The sequence below is a fragment of the Ylistrum balloti genome, unplaced genomic scaffold (genome assembly GCF_031769215.1).
Source record: "Ylistrum balloti isolate Yb309-2 unplaced genomic scaffold, AGI_CSIRO_Ybal_v1 Utg370208, whole genome shotgun sequence".
Lineage (NCBI taxonomy): Eukaryota > Metazoa > Mollusca > Bivalvia > Pectinida > Pectinidae > Ylistrum > Ylistrum balloti.
In genome coordinates this window covers 896,985-919,477 of record NW_026782179.1, presented here as the reverse complement: position 1 = coordinate 919,477, position 22,493 = coordinate 896,985, and the positions used below count along the sequence as shown (strand labels likewise).

The 22,493-nt window shown below is 35.2% G+C and overlaps 1 protein-coding gene across 1 annotated transcript in view; it reads right to left on the bottom strand.

Moving 5' to 3' along the window:
* Positions 1-22,493, bottom strand: part of LOC132551633 (LLGL scribble cell polarity complex component 2-like) — a 92,255-nt gene that overhangs the window by 23,858 nt on the left and 45,904 nt on the right. Inside the window, exons 18-21 of the mRNA XM_060215810.1 lie at positions 13,705-13,796; positions 12,270-12,367; positions 1,624-1,705; positions 546-661 (exon numbers count right to left, since the gene is read on the bottom strand). Coding sequence (XP_060071793.1) covers positions 546-661; positions 1,624-1,705; positions 12,270-12,367; positions 13,705-13,796 — 388 coding nt within the window. The remainder of the gene's footprint in view (positions 1-545; positions 662-1,623; positions 1,706-12,269; positions 12,368-13,704; positions 13,797-22,493) is intronic.

Below are 22,493 nucleotides of genomic sequence, written 5' to 3'. Positions count from 1 at the left end.
TAACATGTAACATTGTGTCTCATGATTTATGATTTTACATGCACGAAATGGACATAAATCATGTTTAATCAACCATGAATGCTATAAATTGAAATATTGATGTCTCCTAGAAGCCTAATCTATTAAACTGAGATATTCATATTCCATCCCCACTGCTATCTTATGGGGAGGGGACATAATTCTTATCTTATTAAACAATATTTTAATTCAATATTCAACAATTTCACACATACATGATACTTATGGGATGGGAAAACAAAGTTAAAGCTTATAGTAATTCCGTTCAAAATAACTATTTAAGGGGAAGGGACATAATTCTTATTAAGGTTTTACAGTTAAGTTATTTCAGTACATGCTAATATTATATGTGAACATCATAATAGGCGACATATTTGGGAATACAATTATCATGGTAACTCATGCAATTAAAGAATGAATTTGTCCCCTACAACCCTGTCTGCAGAGTCAGGCTGATCTAATTTGTAATGGCTGCATGGGTTAATAACAGAGTGAGCCAGACACAAAAGCTAGGAATATTCCCTTACCCTTCTTCTACTCCGAAGACAAACTCTTTAACATTCTCTAAAACGGTCTTCTCTTTTTTAACATTGATCTCCCACAAATAGATGGTGTTGTCACTGCTTACTGCCACCAGTCTTCCCTGGAGAAAAACAAACCATGTAATGTATGACAAAATGTTTTTAGAGAGCAATCTAAAAAAGGATAAAAATGGCAGATCTGTCATATACCATGTTTGATATCTATATGGGAATATCATACCTGTCAAATGGTATTGTCATCAATGGTCTTTTCATCTTACAGTTAATGACAATTTGAAATGTAATTATTTCACAAACTATAGAATAAACTTCCTGTTGTTTAATTCAAGAAACCTAACCTCTGTTTCATTATTTCTGAAATGATAAATATTGATTTTTTTGTTTTTTTCATAGAATCAAAAATGTGCCAGGTTCTGTAAAGAAAAGCATATGCTTGTGACGCGATTGACTTTATTAACTCATATTTCATCAAATTAACACCGGGAAATATGTCTGCTTCATTCCATTTCAATTGAGGAGTGGATGACCACAATTAAAAACTCGAAAATTATTGGAAAATTTTTTATCTTGTGATACCACTAATACTAACTCTCAAGCAAGAGGCATTGAATACCAATGCCTTACATATGTACACTTTCTTTGACAGTATGTAATAATTAACAAAAAAAAATATTTTGACATTGACCATAATGAGTTAATTAATTCAAATACCTACTGATTAAGTACAACCTGATGCACTGATTAAAAATCCATCATTTTTTCACAAGACTTCTGAATATTTAGAAATCTAGAATGTGTTATCTGTACATTACAGCTGGTGTTGCTGAGCTGATCTCCGTTGCCACAGACATATGAATTAATTACAACTAAGTGTAACACATGGTTGTCAACATCAGGATCTAGGACCACATACCAGAAAAATAGTTGAGATATATACCAGGTCATCAGGGTACTAGTGTCATGTTAGTATAGACTAACACATCAGAATAGTGCTTCAGGTCAGTTGTATAAAAAATATACATTTATAGGCAGCATAATTTTCTAGTGTGAGAATGTGTCTTACCTCATCATTGAGAAAAAATAGCTGATTGACTGTGGCATCGCTCATCAATTCACCTGTAAGTTCCACACCTGGCTGTCCATAACTGAGATCAAGGTTAAGGGTCCAATTTTCATATAATTTTTAATATCAATACAATATTTGATTATAAGATCGCATCATTCCTAATGCCTACAACATCAAAGTGAATCATCATCTGGCATTACTAGTCATCAGATTTGATATATTTCACCGGGATACAAATCATGCAACTTTGTGTTAGAGCTCTATAACAGTGCATGAGGTTTCTCCTACTGCTGCAGCCAGTTTATGCCATCTCATGAACTTAAAATACCTCTTTCACCTTGTTAAATCCCTTCTAATTTTTTCCTTAATGTTTTCATTTGCCATAGCTTGGGGTTTGTTTTCACCGTTTTCTGTATATATAATTTAAGGTAAAATAAAGTATCTTCATTTTCTCAGTGTATACATCTATCATTTGCTATGACCATAAATTCTGTGGATGCTATTCAGACCAGGATTCCAGACACATAGATAAATTACATTGCCATGAAACTGACTTATTAGTACAGAAATCTATTCAGTATTCCTACTTGGTATTCAGAGGATGTTAGGACAAATTCAGAGAGCCATAACACCATAGTAAATGGTTCAGACAATAACATCCTGTTGTAGTAATGAAATCAGTATTCAATGAGTCAGCAAAACTCTGAAAACCTGCACTTAACTGGACCAAAAGGAACTTTACTAACATTGTATGTGTACAGATAGGAAAGTAAGGAAGCAAAATAAGGTCACCCAGTTTTAGCATGGCCATAACTTAAGAGAAAATCACCAGTCCATAAAATAACTTTCTTTTGTTGAAATCTATGTCAATCCCATCTGCCAATCCTAACCTGAACAGACAAGCTCATCAAACAATAAACTCATCTCATAAAACTATTCAGGTTATGGGCAGTAATTATCACGTTATGATTCATAACCCTGATTTGCCATAGAAAAACAACACGCCATGGGTCAACATTTTAACTACACCATATGGTATTAAATTCATAGAGAAGGCAGCAAAATACCTGACAGGCTGTCAGTTTGCCCTCAATGGCCTGGGCATAAGTATCAAATTGGTAGCTCGGCCCATCTGGTTAATTAACTCTGCAGGGATCAATTTGTTGACTTACAGGGATCAGCTGTAAGTGGCCTATTTGTTATTTGGGACCTAAAAACTTAAATAAGGCTTATAATTATAGAAAGACATGCCAGGTGTACATCAAGCTTACATGTATACATAGCATGTGTGTTGGTGTTACTACAATACTATTACAGAAAGATACCACACACAACTAGGCAGGGTTTCATCCTGGCATTCCAGTCATTTTTCTTCGTACAAAATACTAGGTCACAGCATACATTATATAGTAGACACACTACACAGTTTTATGAATGATTACAACCTCACTAGCTGTTTGCACTGTATCAGAACAGTGAGTACATCAAATAAATGTCCCTTAAAACTGAAAATAGTCATTTATAGTTTGAAATTTTACAGAGAACAGCCAAGCTAGTTTTTCCTTGGAGTAAAACCTCTGCTGACAATGTCACACATGTTTCTGTTTTCATGTTTCCTCTGCCTGTAAGACTTTGTAGTCAGAATACATATACTCAAAGTTACATGATAGAAGAAATGAGTATCTGACTTTATTAATACTGACGCTTTATCAAACAATTACCTAACAATACATGTTTTCAACAAGAGAAAGATGATAAAAAGAGCACACTTTGAAACTTTAAGTGTTCATCTTCATGGTTAATTAAAACCCAATGTACCTTTATTACAACAAATGAACACTTCCATGAACCACGGTGAACACAACTATTGAATCATTTAATTTCTACTGCATTGCAGTCTAATGCAAAATTTTCTCTAACTTAAAAAGGTGTTGTAATATGGGATTGACAGATATACCTTTTCATTACAAACGAAGTGGCATTCAAAGCAAATTCATAAACATCAGCCAACTGCTATCAAACTAAGAAATGAAGTCATGTTGTAAACATTTCACTTAATATTTATATCAATTAACATTTATATTAACGACTGTCTGCGACCACCCCCTCTCTATTGTGGAAGTTCACAGATAACCAAGCGTGGGAGTCAATACAGGTCAACATGAAGCTGACAGAGAATTAAAAATAAACTGGTGATCATCAGGCTAAATATAGATGAGGTTGATCAATCTTTGGTTTCCAACATCAGTACAAGGGACTAGGGATCAAATTTTCTCCACATAGATCTCAAACTGATACTGTATTTGTATCAGACATCATAATGGTCAAAGTTAACTGGGAAGACAGTGAACGATGAGACAAAATCTTTTACTGTTGATCATTAACACAGGTATGGGAAACCATGTCACACCTGAATCTAGCTGTACGTAGAATTTGTGAGGAACTATTAAATTACATTATGTGTATGACTGGAGATGACTCAGCCAGTGAATCAGGTGAGATACAGCCTGCTGCTTAGTTAATGTCCTGGTATTACCTGTCTGATCAATGGGTCAGACAGAGCTAGGTAACCATCGGTCAGAACCACTGGACAGACCTACAGTGTTGTCTAATGTCTACAAACATTTAAAGAAACAAACACAAGTACAAATGGTAGGGCTGTTTGTCAGGAGAACATCCAAGATTTATATTCGCAAATTTGTTCACAGTGAGATGATTATTGCCCACCAATAATGAACTGCCTGACTGATATAAAACAAGATAACTTAAACTCTATACAAACAAAGTGCCAATCTATGGAGTTACTGCTGTCAAAACTGACTATTGTTGTATATTGTAAACACAACACCTTAAACCATTAATGCCAACATATACAGACTAATAATGAGTCCTGGCTGATCAACACCTAATGACAGGCCATAATCCTCTTAGCCAACCTAATGGAAACCAGAAGTTGACATCTCTAGTAATGATTTCTCTTGACAACCTACTGGTTACTTAGAAACACAAATTGTATTTTGAGCCACAATTTTGTTTAGTCAAGCTCACAGCTATGGTTAGATATAAAAACAATTTTTGTTTGCTATATTTTTCACCCTATAAACAAGAATGGTCATTTTGAGGCATGATCTCTTAGTAGCTGGTGGCTACCTCACTGAGTACATATTGTAGGTCAGTCAAATGGTTGCCTGAACATATTGACTCTTGCCCCAGGACAAAACCATGAAAAAACAGACTGATCAGTTTTTTCAGCTTCCTGTGAAATACTAACAGCTGTTGATAAGCTGCATTTGAACCACACACCTTAGATTCACCAGAGGTTACATCAGCCACCACCCTAATCAACTGAGCCATACACTTCAGTATACAATTTAAATATGATGAAGTCTACAAATATGAACATGGTTACTACAAAACCGTCATTTTTAAAAATATTTTTCAAACATACATAAATTTAAACAGCTAATTTGCGGAAAATTTGACTTAGACAACGCTCCAGTAAATTTGTTACACACGTACATTAATGTACCTGTGAAATTTCCCACGATATACAATAAGATATTTACAATGAGAAGATTTATTTCTATCTCCAGAAATTTTAATCAAAGTCAACTTTTATGAAATATTATTTTGAGTCATTTTTACATACATTATGCTACTCAGACTGAAAATTTTTCGACAAACAACCTTCAAAGAGACTTTAAATGTGCATAGTTTGCACCTTGAGACCACAGATAGGAATACATATAGCAGACAAAATTTTGGATGACTCACTACACTAATATTAGGAGTATTATTTCATAATAGATCTATTGACATAGTATTGTAATTGGTCAAATCAATACCATACATATGCCCTAATGTGCTTCTATTGTAGGTGTTCGTAAATTACAAACAACTGAAAATTCCATTCTTGTGGTACATAATTCACAAACAAATGGCTAGTTATACTGGGAACAATATCTACCTTATAATGACTGAAATAATGAAAACATTCCAACATTTTTTTACTGAAGTCAATCATTTCACAAAGGCCATCCTCCATGACATTATCTGATATTGTTTTAGGAGTTAAGATTACCACTGAATACCCAGTATCAGGAATGTTGGAACTTCTATAGAAGATGATCCCAAGAACCCTACAGTAGCACTGAAATGCCAAGGAAATGATAGCATATTGTACCCAGCATAGAGGCTCTTCTGTTATCACAAACTGACCAGGCTTTCATGGTAAGGCTCTGCATACAGATAGGGATGGCATGTTTTTATCTCTAGTTTTTTACAAACCAGCCATGCTTGTGATATTTACTCTGTGATGGAATTTCAGCCTTTTTTGTACATGCATTCATTGTTACACACAAATTAAATTTAAATTCTATCAACTGGAACACAAAGAATGTGAATTTGTCCTAGTTCCTGCTTAACAAATATAATGACAGAAATTTGGCTCTGTTTATTTAAAGCCATAATTTTGAGAATCATTGACACTAATTTCCTCAATAGCCTACATTTAACACCACAAACTAACTACTCAACATTATGTTCTGACATTAAACCCATCTGAATTGAATTTCCATCATTTTTTTTCATCAATGCACATGACCTCTAACCCCTGAACTTTTAAGCTTCTTTGATTCAAACTAGGTAGCAAAACATTGAACTTTCACATAGAATCACTATCAGATTTAGAGAGGGAGCTAACTATTAGACAATATAACAAGAATACCAAGCTGTGGCAGATCTCTTCAAGATTGTACTTAGGGGCTACACCAAGGTCATCATCACAGCATTCAGCCACAACATGGGGTTTCCTGTCCATTATTACCTCGACTTTAAACTGGACAATAGAATCCAAACCACTGGTCAATCACAATGCCACAACCACTTCATTGCAACATAATTGGTATCAACAAATCTGAATGGACTCAGCCAAAGAAATCGGACGCCCCAAGCATTTTAAATATATTATATTCCATCACCACAAGTCACAATGTCAATCTCTCAAGTAAACCACATTGTGGTTTATAAAGTGTGAGCGACCAGTTCAACTGAACGAAAACCTATCAATACACCATGATTTATGGATTGTAACCTTTTAACAGTTCTTCACAAGAGGAAAGTAATCTTAAGATTCTATCAGAAACTATCATTTTGTCTTCATGTGATCGTCAGTCAAGACTAAACTGTAGACAATGACGGTCAAACCTAGTTATTTCCGACATCTATGTGAATATCTCAGGTCAGAGTCCAACACATTTTATTCAATTCCAAGGTTGCATACTACTACATCATTTTATAAAATACATCTGATCACTTTATCATGTGTGCTTTCTACTAATGCAACACTTGAATTTTAAGCCAAAACAGTTCTGTCATGTTTCCGGTAAACAGGGCAAAATCCATAAGCATGATAGGTAGATAAATTTAACTTTAAAAAAAAAAAAAAAACTCCATGAAAACCAGACACTACAATCTACATTAAGTATAGGGTTACAACAAACATGCATATGGGGTAGGTTCTTTTCTTCCGCCTACCACAACCACATGTGTAACGTGATAACACATGCACATACCATTATGGTATTCATAACGCTGTCACATATGTTACAAAATCCCTTCTACACCGACATCTTAAGGGTTAAAAAAGTCTCTTAAGATTATTGATTACAGCAAAATATATACAATCATGTTACTAACATCTGAACTTCAACCAGCCTTTCATTCTATCAGGGAAATAAGCATCAACTCCAATACAATGTTATAATCAAAATGTATGATCTCTGTGAGGTGTGATTAAACAAAAAATTTGTATCCGTGTCAATTCACAGCTTGTAAATTATTGACCTACACACAGAACAGGACATCATGTGTCACATCAGAGTCTTCATTCATTGTTAACTCTGTAACATTCTTAAAGACAATGAATACAATCTACCTTCAACCTTTCCTGATAAAAACCTATTCAAACTCTGACAGAACCTCATGTTTTATCAATGAGAATGCATAACCTACAACACATACAGCACTTTTGTGTAACATCTTATAGTACAAAAATTGTACTTTAGCCATTCATCTAGACACAGATAATGTTAATGGATATTTGGAGACTGTTAGGAGAAGCAATACACTCAAACTGTAATTAGTCTACAACACATTCAGAACCATCAATCTCCACAACAGACAGGTGTTACAGGCAACCACTTAACCCATCTTTGTTTTAAAAATGGAAATAGTATTTATCCTACCATAGGCCAGCAGGGCACCAATCAAGGGTACATTGTCTCACCCTTAATTCAAAGAGGGAACAGAATTGTGCACATGTTGGGTAACTTCTATAGAAACTTCAATAGTATCTCTGGGTTTATTACCGAGCATGAACTTATTGCCAAGGATACAGTACAATCAGTAACTTTGCCTATTTTGCTTAACATCTTAAAGAAAAAACAACTCTTATTTCAAGAGTTTTCTGATAGTAATCCAAATGAGAATCCCTACGTACGTGCATAGCAATGACAGAATAACTGGTGTCAAAGCAACAAACACTGTCAAAACGACAACTTTACACCATATTACGTAACATACCGACATAATTTCATGATTCACTACTCGTTTTAAGATACATTTGTTTTAAATGTCTCCAGATCAGATCTGAATAACGCTGAATCAACAACTTTCACTCAACCTTTAGGAATGCCTCAAAGATTACATTCAAGATAGTTTAAGCTCTCTTGGGGCAATGCTATGAAGTTGTGATAAGAGTTTAGCAGTATTTCCTGACAATGACCAGAAACTGATATCTACCCATAACAGCTGCAGGTTAGAAGAACACAAACTTTGTCTACAGATTAAAGTGCAGAATTTTGGATTGAAAAGAAATTTTCTATAGTAAAAAATCAAAATATAATTATGGTTTTTCCAATCAAACCATACTAATTAAATGGAATGCAAGTGCCTACATTAGTTTTTATCATTACATGAAATGTTAACATGTACTGTACGTGAAATGTTTTTGTTTCAGTTACTATCAATCCCATAGCCTTAATATATCAATAAATAAAGAAACATCTGTTGTTGCTGTGCAAAGAAACTTAAAAAAAATGTCGGTTGAAATTTGAGAATCTTTGGAAGATAAACTCAAGTGAATCTTTAAAATGACCCGACAACATTCTTGTTTAGAATGGAACGTTACCACTCCCAGTAAACCAGTGTGCTACTCATAAATACCTTACTACACAACAATATTGTTACTTACTATGAGAAAACTGTCACAATGCCATGCTTGAGTACCTTTCTAAATTTGAATGAAGTGACCTGTGAAAAAATACTCTCAAAAATATCTCACGAGAAAATGTTTAGTTACACTAAGTGCAGAAACTTGAAGAAGACCCTTAAACATTTTTACTGATCTTTCTGATAAGGTGTAAAAAAATTCACCTGCTTCAACAATAATATGAAAGAAGGGATGAAAATGTCAAAAATATTTAACTATATATAAAAGCAACAATTTAATTTTACATCACATCTAACCATCTAAATCAAGAATGTTTGAAAGTAAATCAAGAATATATGAAAACCCTGTTAACCTTTTACAAGTGGGTATCCTAAATCAAAATGCCACTAGCTTCAGAAGTGAATGTTCCACATTGTCGCTAATGCATCATCACTACAACTGCAGTTTAGGAATATTGTATGGAAACTTTTGGTATCAAATGGTGTGACAGCCATATTCAAATAAAGGGTAAGTAACACAAACGGTACCCCAATAATCTGTATTTCCATGGGAAATTAGTCAGTCAAGAAACATTTTTTCAGGCAAATATATCTTTTCTGTAGAATTAATCAGTGTGTACTACATAATCTCACCAATTTCCATTTGACCAGTTACAAATTTAATGGATTTATAAGCAGAATTGACATGTATTAGTTATATTGCTCTGTATACCTTATCAATGTATATAATGCTTTGCCTATGTTCCACATATTCTATAACACGCTTCTTTTATGCTAGTTTTCATGTTCCTTTTATGTTGGGTTTCATTCTTTCATCATTGTTTGTTGAGAGTTACAGAGCTAATGAATTATATTTTCAGATATATCACTTTCAATAAAATTTTTGTATCTTGATCTGTGTATTATCCAGTTCTAGAGAAGAAGCTTTGATACAATTACTTCAACAGCAATATTCAACACTAACAACACTTGAACAGTGCATATATGTAACAGCAGACTTGTGATGTATAAATTCACAGATCATCACACTGATACAGCCTGGTGTGACTCAGGTTGTATAGCCATGATAATACATAAACAACTCACAAGATCTAAATAAAATTAGTGTGCTTAACAAAATTTACATAAACTTGAATTGAACTGGACTTCCCAGAGTGACAATTAACAATGATATTTTGCAAAATATAAAACCAGAAACAAACCAAACATACACTATACAAAAAAGTTTGAGGAACCAAATCAGTTGATAACCAACAGACGGCCTCATTACATCACTTATAAATTTACAAATGCTGAGTATTGATAATGGGAGTTCCGCTTAACAAGCACCATTACCAAGTCTCTATAGCTGCAAGTCATGGTCCTTTTCTAATAATAATAATTATCAGTATCAAAGCCAGGATATTTTCATTTAGACATTTCTGATAATTGGACTAAATATCTTGACAAGTGAAATATAAAATACATACATATGAAACTGGTCAAACTCCAGTTTGTTTTGATAATTATTTTGTCACAATGAAAGCATCTGTCAAGGCTTCAATGCAGTACTTCATGAAATCATTACAGTACTCTACTAAGATGAAATTAACTTTGGCTATCACATACTATACTAATCTGTCCCAATACTAACTACACCCTGTTATATTTTTAGGACACAGTCATCATCCGAGTCAGCCTCCCTACAGGTAAATATAGAACTATTAGTCAGTCCAGCCACTGGACCATAGAATTACGGAGTCATGGTCAATATCAGTCTATCGATCAATAGATTGACATAAATATTAATCTTTAAGTAAGAAACTCAACTGCTGAACTTTAGAACTATAGTGTGAAGGCCAATTTTGGTTATACTACAGGTAAATGTAGGTCTGTTATGTCCCAAGACCTTAGTTAAACTGAAGTAGACATTGGGTCAAAAACATTAACCCCCCTACAGATAACTTTTAGATATCAACCATCACAAAGGCCACATGGTGATGTATCAGGACTCACTTTGACCACAATTACATCATGCTCTGAAACTGATGAGGAAACTTTCCTGATACTCCTTCACATACTGACATTGTGTGGGCTGTACCAACATTCCAACAGGCAGTGTGTAGGAAGTTGATATGGGGGATTGCATCAATGAGAGCACTGTATTGAAGTGATACCTTAACAATCATGAAATATGACATTAAAAAGTAAAGCCAGTTATGCATGCAAAAGAGCTATATATCATTCTATATTGGGATTGGTGCACATTTGACATTTTTTATGTTGACTTGAAATCACTCCAATGCTTTTTGTTAGAGAGGAGTGGATGGGCACTGTTTTAAAGCCAATATCCAAGAAAATTCACAAAATATATAATTCACTCTTAAAAATTCTTTTCTCAATTTCCCAAAAAAATTAACAATGTCAATCTTGTGGAAATGGCCGTTTGAATGTACAATACTTTGTCTCCTCAAATGTAGCACACAGTATTAGACTTTGCAGTAAAACCACTAAACATCAATTACTACTATATATCAAATTAACAAATCGAAAACAAAACCGACAGACTTAACTTGAATTTTTTCATGCACTTTAAATTGCAGGAATTGCTACTCGAGTGAGTGATTCAAACTGATAGAACTTCTGGAATTAACTTAAAAAAAGAGGGTCACAAAAGGCACTTTTAGTGCTGGTTACTTGGTGTATAGAATGACTCAATCAGAGATTGATAAATGTATGTCAAGATAGCTAGTCTACCCAGGACCAAGACTCATAGCCTATCACTGTATGCGTTATCAGTGCTGTATTGTAAAGAGTATAATAAATGACACAGTCACTAAAGATGTCTTTTTCTGTAAGCACCTTACACAGCTAACAGATAAACTTTTCACTTAGAAGTTCAATACTTTTAAATTAAGTAAACACACACTTGATATGAAAAAATAAGTTAAATAGGTAGTTTTAGATATATTGTTTCGAATTATATAACAGGGCTTAGAAATCTCTTATTACCAGTGATGACATTACAAAACCACACAAGGATTTTTCCAAACATCCCTTTAAGATAATGAAACAAAACAAATTGAGCATATGCTATATGAAGGTTTAGATGAAAATGGAACCATAAAGTAAACCAGTATTGTGACACAGCACTTTATATAAACATAAATTGTAAATCCAATCAACAGATTTTTTTCCCCTAACAAGTTCAGTGATGTAATCAAATATCTGCTGACAATTCAGTTTCCAGCCTGGATAAAAATGACAGGAAAGACATTTATATCCCATAACCAACAGGCAGTGTATGTGAGGTTTGTTTACAACAGGAGAATGCATACATATTATAACATTAGTTATGCCTCAGTGAATTTATCGTATTGACAATTCACACACCAGTGCACTCTAAGAAATGAAGAAGCAGGTATAAAGGATACACTTTGATAATTCCCTGTTTCGTTCCAACAGCCAGCAGTCGCAGCTTTGGGTCATGGGCCATACATGATGGCTTGCTAGGAAATCCATGGTCAAGACACTACAAAATAAGTGCAGTTTAGATCAATACAAATTCTACATGCAGTGGTGTTAACTATACTGTACACCAGTCAACAAACAAAACATTTTCACCTGATGGTATATATTATACATACAAGCTTACAATCAATTTCTATGGCTTTAGTTTAAAGATAATCAAATATTGCTAAAATGTGTCCCTTTTCCAGTTTCCATCATCACTTTGATAAAAACTACAAACATCAACTAACATGCAAAAATGTTCTCAATTTTTCCAGTAAATAATGGTACAGACATGTACCCAGACCAAGTGACTAAGTTCAAGAATTTTTTGCTTCTTCAAACATTGATAGCAGACCAAGTGACTAAGTTCAAGAATTTTTTGCTTCTTCAAACATTGATAGCAGACCAAGTGACTAAGTTCAAGAATTTTTTGCTTCTTCAAACATTGATAGACCAAGTGACTAAGTTCAAGAATTTTTTGCTTCTTCAAACATTGATAGCAGACCAAGTGACTAAGTTCAAGAATTTTTTGCTTATTCAAAAATTGAGAGCAGAGATTAGTATGAAATTCACACATCATGTTTAACCCTAGTTTTGTCTAAGATAGTAAAAGCAAAGTCACAAGATTGGATCAGACTCCTTTGGTTAGGTTTGTTTTCACTAGACCTTGCTAAGTATATTTAGCAACATGATTAATAAAATATTTCAATATTGATTTAAATAAAAAACCGAAGTGAAACTTATTCATATTTCTCTTTTGAATCAGCTTGCTCAAATGTACAAATTGACATTTACATACTGCCAGATACGAACATACAAAAATTTGTGGAATAATATTGAGGTACATATATACCTTTTCTCTTCATTTGAATTTCGTTCGTATATCTGGACAATCCCATGAATTTTGTTTTTCTACCACCCACATGGTACAATGTTAAGAATTTTAATATTGTATGGAATGTCGTTAAGGCTCGGTAAAATAACAAAAGGAAAATATATTTCTAACTGATTATAAATTAGTCCGTGTGTGGAAATATTATACTGATTAGAAATGTCACAAATTTTGCAAGGATCAGAAGCTGCATCCCCAAATTTGTAACACCTGTCGTAATTTAGATTTACCTGAAATGTTACAAAGGTAAGGGTAAAAGAAAGTATATGTATTCAATATTTAAAACCATCAAAAAGTTGACAATCTCTGGTTTGAGCAATATGGTCAATTATATGGAGAAAAAGTTGTCAATATCACAAGAAGCGGGGGGAGTCCGATTATGACTCACTCGTCTGTCATTCATTCGGGGAACATTCGGAGGTTCAATCACACAATATGGCTGCCTCACAATGTAATCTACTCACCCGACGGTATCCGAACAATTCCTTCTTTAATTTTTCTCGTTCTTCACTATCCTTTGGCGGATGCCTTTTCAAGAATTTAAACATCGTCACGCCTCAGATCCCGTCCTATAACATAAACATTAAAATGAGCACTGCTGCTGCATCGTGGACAAAGGTTTATAATCAATAACAAAATTAGCTAAGATGCTCCGAATGATGCAGTGTGCCTTACTGCAACCCGATGAAAACGTTTTAACTTAGACATATACCTACACTCTGGCTTAGACAGATCACGTTCTCAACAGTGAATAATAATCCCAAACACACCCTCTCGTACTGTTTTTTCGCCGACACCTAGTTCAAACCCGCGCCAGAAGCTGTAGTATACACGCCGGGATGTCCCCTGTCCATATATCATTCCGCGTTAATGACTACGAATTACTCCAACTTTAGTTGATCTTGTCCATCCACATATTTTCATAGATTTATTTTGTTATGTATGTTATAACTAAAAGAGATACGAAACATTTGTCTTATCGGTTTCTCTAACGGGAACTAGTTTTAATCTAGGGACTATATTTTTGAACGTATGAATGGCGCACCTGCTGAGTAAACCGACAGACGGAAGCCGGCGGGTTGGGAAACCCCTTCACGTTGTTTACTTAATGTAATTTAGCAGGATTATGATAAACTCATTACCGGCATACTTCACGTGTGTCAGTGATCCATATCTTGTGTCCATTTCATAAAAAAGATGTGATTTTGTGTCAATGTTATTATGACAAATTAATCCACGCACTTGTGAATTCAAACTTTGGTGAGCCGGCTGAGAATAACAATGACCCATGGTGGCGTAACGTCACAGAGCAGTTATGCCATTGATTAATTAGGTTTTTTGGAAATGACTACAAAAATTCTATATTTTGTATATCATGGAATTTTCTTTTTATTGTCACGTTTATCGGCAAGTCAGTGCATTAAAAAGCAATTTTATATATGTCCTCGATTGGATTTCAAATGAAATGTGTTATTATTATTTTTTTTTTTTTGCAAATGAAGGATTTGGTACATTCCGGAAAAAACGTACTTTGCGTTAAGTCCATTTTTTGCTAATAGTAAAAGTTTTGCATTTCAAAATTTCGAAAGCCATTCATCCTTATGAGGACACTGGCACCTTATCACATATCAAACAGACTTTATTTGTCAGATATTCTAGTTGACGGAAATGTTGATTAGGGACCGTTTAAATGACCATCAAGAAGGGTCAATATTGTGGTGGTCCAGATAACTGATCGCTCAGTTACGGGTTTGCGTGCGACATCTGGCTGTAAACGCGTAATTTGATAACAGAACATAGCTAGACATTATACTAGGATTTACAAACGAAAAGAAGGTGACCAATACTTCATGTGATGGTGTCAACAGATTGTCCCCGATTCAATTATATCTATTACCAAGTGCCAGCGCAGCAGCACCTGTTCACGATTCGATGATGAATACTAATAAATAAATAATGATTGTGATTAGGGACACGCGCATCAATTATTTGTAACTTAAATATTTTGACAAAATGAAAAAAAAATATAAGAATAACATAGAATATATTGAAGACGCATATAACATGTATGTGTTATACACGTCTCTAGATATTTTTTACAGTTTTCTCAACCGTTAGTGCAATTTTAATCAAATAAATAAGTAACTGAGTTATTAGTCATCATTTTCAATCCCACTTGACAATGTGCGACAGAAAATTACATAACCACATACCATAGACTTAGCTAGGTCTCTGCTTGCACAGGATTTTACTTAAATTTATTAATATCGAATTTTTTTCTCAATCTTATGCGTGCTAACTGAACTCAGTGTCGATCAAGTTCGAAGAAAGCCAAAATGCCCTAATAATGAGGACATAGGTAATTGAAATATCTTGTAATTACGGGGTAATTGATTTGTAAGATTTACAAAAAAGCCCAAAACATGAGTGATCAAATAAACGGCAAAATAACTTCACATCTGGAGGCAAGGCCAGGTAAACAGCACAGGTATGACAGTGACAAAGGCTATTAATGGCAGCTTCCCACGAAACTTGATCAGATAAAGGTATGATCGCGGAGGAATGACTCACCACACTTCACTATTACCCGGGCTCCTGTGTATAGGAGGCTTATTATCTAGCAGGACGTAATGGATTTCAAAAAGAAGTCTCTTTGCATGAAAATGTGTAAATTTAAATACAGTTACACTCCAGAGACAGATTACGAGATATTCTCTGCCATGTAGGATAAGACCCCACTCCCCCTCCATGTTTCTTATATCACGGATCATTATTTGTATTTTTTGGAATATCAATAGTTTTTCCTTGAAAAGATATTTCATTGGGTACTAAAATAGCTATCCGTCGGAATATGAAAGTATGAAGATATTTGTTTCCGACACGGCTAAATGTTTACTAGGCCGTTAAGGTGTTTTCTTGCATAAGTATAAACACCACACGCGCCAGACCGTTTGCGGTCACTGCCTCTGACCGCATTGTAACATAAACAATTAGGCTTATCGCGTGTGACGTAACTGTTTCACAAAAGAAAGTGACGCGACGTTATCGCGAGATTTCACGCTGCGGTGGCTAAATACCCGTTACGTAACGTGTTGCGAACTCTTGATCACCCACGGGACAGCGTTATGACACCAGAACGTTGGCTTAATCTAGCATTGCGACAAATATTGTTACTCAATAAATAGGCGTGTGAAAAACGATGTATGGATTAGTTTTCAAACGTCGGCGTTATTATATGATGTAATTATAACTTTGTCATGAAATATCGTTAAATCTGCTTACATACATATACCCTTGATCAGATCTTAGTCGAATGTAATTGCTCAATCAGATTTTTTTAAAAACTGAACGAAAGTCTTTTGCTTGCTAGCGCATACCAGACTGACGCATCGAATTAAAACAAAACCAGTGTATATAAGTACATACCATTGGTTGCATATCGACGAATACCTTAAATAAAAGCTGCATGACAAGGTTACTGGTTTGAAAAAAAAAAGTGATCACGGACTTAAGTGCCAGTGGAATATGTTTAAACTAGCCTTTAGATCTTTCCAAACAGTTGAGCGGGAAAGAATATCTCGATATAATCATGCTTTCATCTATTTCTGACTGCCAGGATACCCGGGTATCGTTACTGTTTACATAGTTCCACACAGTGGGTGATATTAATTGTAAATATTCCAGTGTTGGTGTTTATATCTCTTGGTGCCACCTGTCATGGCAGGTGATACGATGACGCGTCAGTGTCTTATAATATCAGCATGCAAATCAATAGGAAGGCGTCTTGTATATTTCTCTGATAATTAGTACACAAAGTATCTATAATTTAATTACCTTTATGACAGGACGTGATGTTGCATATGATACACGTCAGATGACCTGGTACAATACACACGTGTCAATGAGAAATGACCGGAATTGTTGCTATGAAAACAAAACACAGCACAAGAGAAAAGCTGTATTCTATACCAAAGGAAAAAAATATGACTTCGTAAATAGATTGCATTGTCACAATCACAAAAGGATCGGCAGTCCCATTACATGTCTAGATAGTGCTACCGATTAAGTAAATGGATTGCAGCATATTACCGCAGGACCTAATATGGCATTCTTGACATATTTAGAGTCAATTGGAGTGGTCACTAGCCAGTAGCCGCAGGCGTTGACCGCCCGATGTCCAGCGTAGGTACATAATACAGGTGTGTAAATCTACATATCAGAACCAGACACAATATACTGAGAAAAATACAAATATTGATTGAAATGTGATTGTGGTATATCGGGGGTTAGGATACGCCAGTAAGGCGGAAGTAATCTACAAAGGACGGGTTATACAATTAACAGTAGGGGGACGTTAGGCAATCACTTCCAAACTTCTTGGATCAAGTATTACTTGTTAATCATATAATCCTTGACACCTAAAGATATTTTGCTTTAAACGAACCTGTATAACGTGTGATACAATCATCCTTTTTTAAAATGAAAACTTTTGGCTCTGATGTATGCCGATAATCTATTTTTAATGTACGGAACATTACAGTGTGCCTTCTGATCATTTCTAGTCCAGTAACTCCTCGTTCGCTGAAAGTCCGAAATAATGTAATAGTGAACTCAAAAAACCGTTAAATAAATGTAATGTATTGATACGTGCCAGACAATTTCTCAACCAATATCAACAGTTTTTCTCGTCTCAAAAATAAAGTTATTCGACTGTGGTTGAAAAAAAAGTGTAAAACATTCTGAAACTTGAGTTGTTTCTGTGGTGGTCGTGGTTAGAATGGTTTCGGAACAATAAGACAGTCGTTATGCAGTCAAGATATAGTAGTACAACTCCCAGGTGTGTGATAATGTGTAAACAACACATCTCAGCAGAAACGGCAGTGGTGTAGGTCACATTTCATATAAATGTTTAATTTCTCATTATGTAGGTTTGTATTGTCATGTGTTATCTTCATTGTTCACTAATTCACAGAGAGCAACTCTATATCGATCTTTAAATGTGATGGTTTCTTATCAGACGTAATAACGACCAGAGACCTAATAACATGATATAATAAGGTCTCTGCATAAGCTTTACGTTCAATCTTTTTAATACATCATGGTTAAGGAAAACAAGTGAGTTTCGCTCGGAAACGGCTTGACCGGGTCACACTGAATTATTATAATAATATGTATTAGCATGTGTCTCTATAGACCACGATGTATAATAATTGAGACACAAGATTGAATATATACCCGTTACGTAGGTAACGCTGAGAGACACATTGTGTCCTGACGAATTGTCTTCTGATTAGCATACCAGAACAAACTCAGAAATCGAAATTATCACATATTTACACCACTAATGAAATCTTTCCGGAATCTATGATTAACTCGGGTCGGGTTATTAGAACACACAGCGATTCTCTTTATTTTATCCAACAGAACACAATTGATTTTTAAAACAAAGTTGTGAGAATACAACCTGCATTCAATTAGATGATTATTCTGTTGATGCCCAGTTCAAGGTAAAAACCAATATGTGGTCGTCTAGCTTTTAACCTAGAAAAGATCAAAAAGGCCGACACGCAGGTAGCTTATCTGATGCGACACCGAACATTGATACAGATGATCGGTTCGATAAAAGACCCCGAAGGACCCCGAAGGAACAACTGTTTGTTATACTTATTGTTCTCGTTTATTACACTTCACTGCATATTGATTTGTGTTCATAAAAACGGGTTGTTTTCGACATATTGTTAATTTTCATACCTTCCTCTGTCCTTATTGGTAGAACTGCATCAAGTAAAGGTTACTGTTTAAAAACACGTATTTGTCAGGGCCATGTGTGAAATGTAAAAGACTGAAACTTCAGTCCAGTCCTAATAGTGCTAGAAAGTTTCCAGAGCGTCAGATGTCACCAAATTGTTGTTGCTATATGCAATTGTGCAGGATTTTTTTGGTCAAAACCCGTTGAATCGAGCAATGGCGTTTCTGATCAGAAGAATATTGACGCAGCTAACAGAGAACGACGGAGATCTGTAAATCGCAGAGGTCTCAGAGATCACTCAGAACACTGATAATACTTCAGAAGACCACAAGTGTTGGTTATAACCATGAAATTCCTTTATCACAACACGAACTATGCTTCTTTTACTGGTCTGGGAATACGCCTAAAGACAGAGATTGACTTTGTTTCGTCATATGCACAACATATGGTCCTACCTCATTTGACGGTCGTATCCTAATATTGACGTCGTCTTATCCAAACATTGACGTTATTTCACAAGAACACAATGGTACACGGAAATATTGCCTTTTCTTCATTAATGCTAACACTTTTTTCCCGGGAATGTTGGCGCCATTTCATGAGATCATTGCCAGTAGCATGAAAACATTGGTACTTCGTGAATGTTCTAACAGAAATTGGCTTTGTTTTGTTAAAATATTTGTTTCTTTTTCTTCTTCTTCTTCTTCTTCTTCTTCTTCTTCTTCTCCTTCTTCTTCTTCTTCTTCTTCTTCTTCTACTTCTTCTTCTTCAGTCTTGTTTCTTCAGAATATTTGGTTTTCTCGTGAATGCTTCACGACGGAGAAGATTGAAATACTTTCATCAGAACATCGCCTGTTTCCTCAGAGAATCAGTCCTGCTACACAAATGAGTGAATTGTCGGTGTATCATTTGCATCTAGATACGGATTTAAGCGTTGCTTCATCAGAACACTTGGTGCCTATCGTTTGTTTTATCTGAACGTTGTTGGTTCAGAAGAATGTTGAATGTGTTATGGGAATATTGCCACTGCTTTGGCAATGTGTTATGACTAAGATGTTCGGCTTGGATTCATTCATGAAAATTTGTACTGTCTACAGGGTATTTTCCTATGAACATTAGCGTTTCTTCACCTGAACAATGACAGTTTGTCATCAAGCGATGTCCTCTCGTAACGTTGGCCCCATTTTGACCAGAACACTCAGTTGTTTTACCTTTGTGTATCAAAAGTTTACCAAAATGACGACGTTTAATACATATCACGCCATCGTTGACGCTGTGTCGTCAGAACATGGTATTTCATCCGAATATCACCATCGTTTTATAAGAATGTTTACATTATTACTCATACTAATCCTTCAAAGGGCCAGATGGAAGCGCACCAGAATCTTCCTATATATGGGGGAAATTATGTAACCGCGGAAACCGCGGGGCGAGCAGTAGGCACCATACTTTTCACGTCCGATCAAGAATCGAACCCCGATTGTCTAGGTAAAGGAAATGAAAAATATTGGTGTGACGTCTATGACCTTTCCCTAAGAGCTGTGTAAATGCGGAGGAATCTGACTTCAACGGAACACTTCAATATCATGAAAAAGAAATATATTTATCAGTGTCTTAGCCACAGAAGCAATTGCATATTAATAACATTTGAACCGGTAATTGCACGTCATCATGAAATGTTTATTGAAAACAATTTTAAATTAAATCAGAAATTCAAATTCAAATCTTTATAGCATATCGAAAATGTGCCACAAGTATTGTCAATATTAGCAAATGGATTACAATGGTTAAAATCCTGTTTTAAAGGAGAAAGGGAGGCTTTGCATGTATCAACTGCAAGGCAACCCGATAAAACACAATGCTATGTGCTGTTTGTTGCACGTTGTTAACCGTGCAGTTGCACGTCCATATATAAATTATCAGCCCATTTATTACTTTTCTTGTGTCAACGTGATTAAAGCATGCGATAACGTTCACAGCTTCACGTAGACATGTGATTATTTTCAAACACACATGTATGACATTCAGCGACAGAGTGAGGCGACGACCTTCACCTACCGTCGTGTATGTACCTGGAAGGTAGCGGATGAATCACGCACGCGGCTGCTGTACGACAGTTCAACTGGGGTTCTACGTCCATGGTATATATGTAATACATAGACTGTAGATTTCATATTCCAATCGATAGCATTAATTTTAATTTCCATCAGATGTGAACTATTTCAGAGGATTCAGCTGATTAGATGTATTGACAATTTTCCATCCTCCACACAGCAATCTTTCCCATTTCCAAGCTGCTTTACGATCGTTTTATTGAGATCGGTATGAAACGACTACATTTCCCTTCCAATGATCGGTCATAAAAACCTAGAGCTGTCTACAGCCATAATTAGACAGGTTCTAGGGAGAGTATAAAACGCCCATTTAGGCAAGAGTGTTGACTGTGGGTAAGTGGACACGCTAAGTAGTAACAATTAATTCCACCTTATCAAGGCTGAAGGCGATGAGATTTGCACGTGGAAATAACTGAGGCTTGTTAAGATAGATTCCATTGGGTAGCTGACTGATGTGAAAAATCTAAGGAAAAAGTTTACACCACTGCACGGCACCTGTTAACGTATTTGAGGGTGCCTAGGGCTGTAAAAAGGGTCTGTTGCAATTATTCCATTACTTTTTAATTTAAAATGGGACGAAACAATTCAGTCGACAGTTTGTTGTCATTAACTCTATCGAGATGTGAAAAGATAGCGAATCTCTCATCGCTCTTGAGAAGCTGAACTGAGGGATTACAGTTGGCGTATGAATGGCTCTACTTCAACTCTAGATTATATTTAATGTAGCAATTTAAATATAAGATTCTACGGTCTTTTGGCCAATAGACAAGGACGGTGGAATTGTCGCTAGCTAAAGGTTTATCTGGTATACACTAAATCTAGAGAAGATGAAATAATGACAGCCTAACGTTAGTTGTCTCTAATATTCATCCATGTAAAATCAAACATCGTTGCTGGTTCCTTCCACTGGTAATCTTCTAAAGCAACATTGAAATTTATTATATAAATGTACCTTTGTAAGTGCTGGAAAAGAGATGAGCCTCTCTACCCAATAAACCATTCTTTACTGTCAATCAAAAACTACAACACTTCAAAACTGTTTATTATTTTTTTTTTATTTTCTTTGCATTTTCATTGTTGTTTTCTAACCAGTCGGACAAAACAAGTTTTCACACTCGGTGATAACTATTGGAGAAATGGACGCCAGAGTTGCTCAGTATTTAACCACTGCAAAACTATTTTCGAAATTAAGGGATCTGTTTGTAAAATCTACTTTAAATAAAGTCTTGAAGGCACTCACTAGATAAAAAAATCAAACATGTTCAAATACAAATGGAGTCCAGTGTCACCAACTTTCCTCAGTTATTCAGGTCCATCTGATATTGGCCATACCATGACCAAATCAAGGGAAATGCTTGAATCACCCAATTTTTCCTTCATATTGATTTCA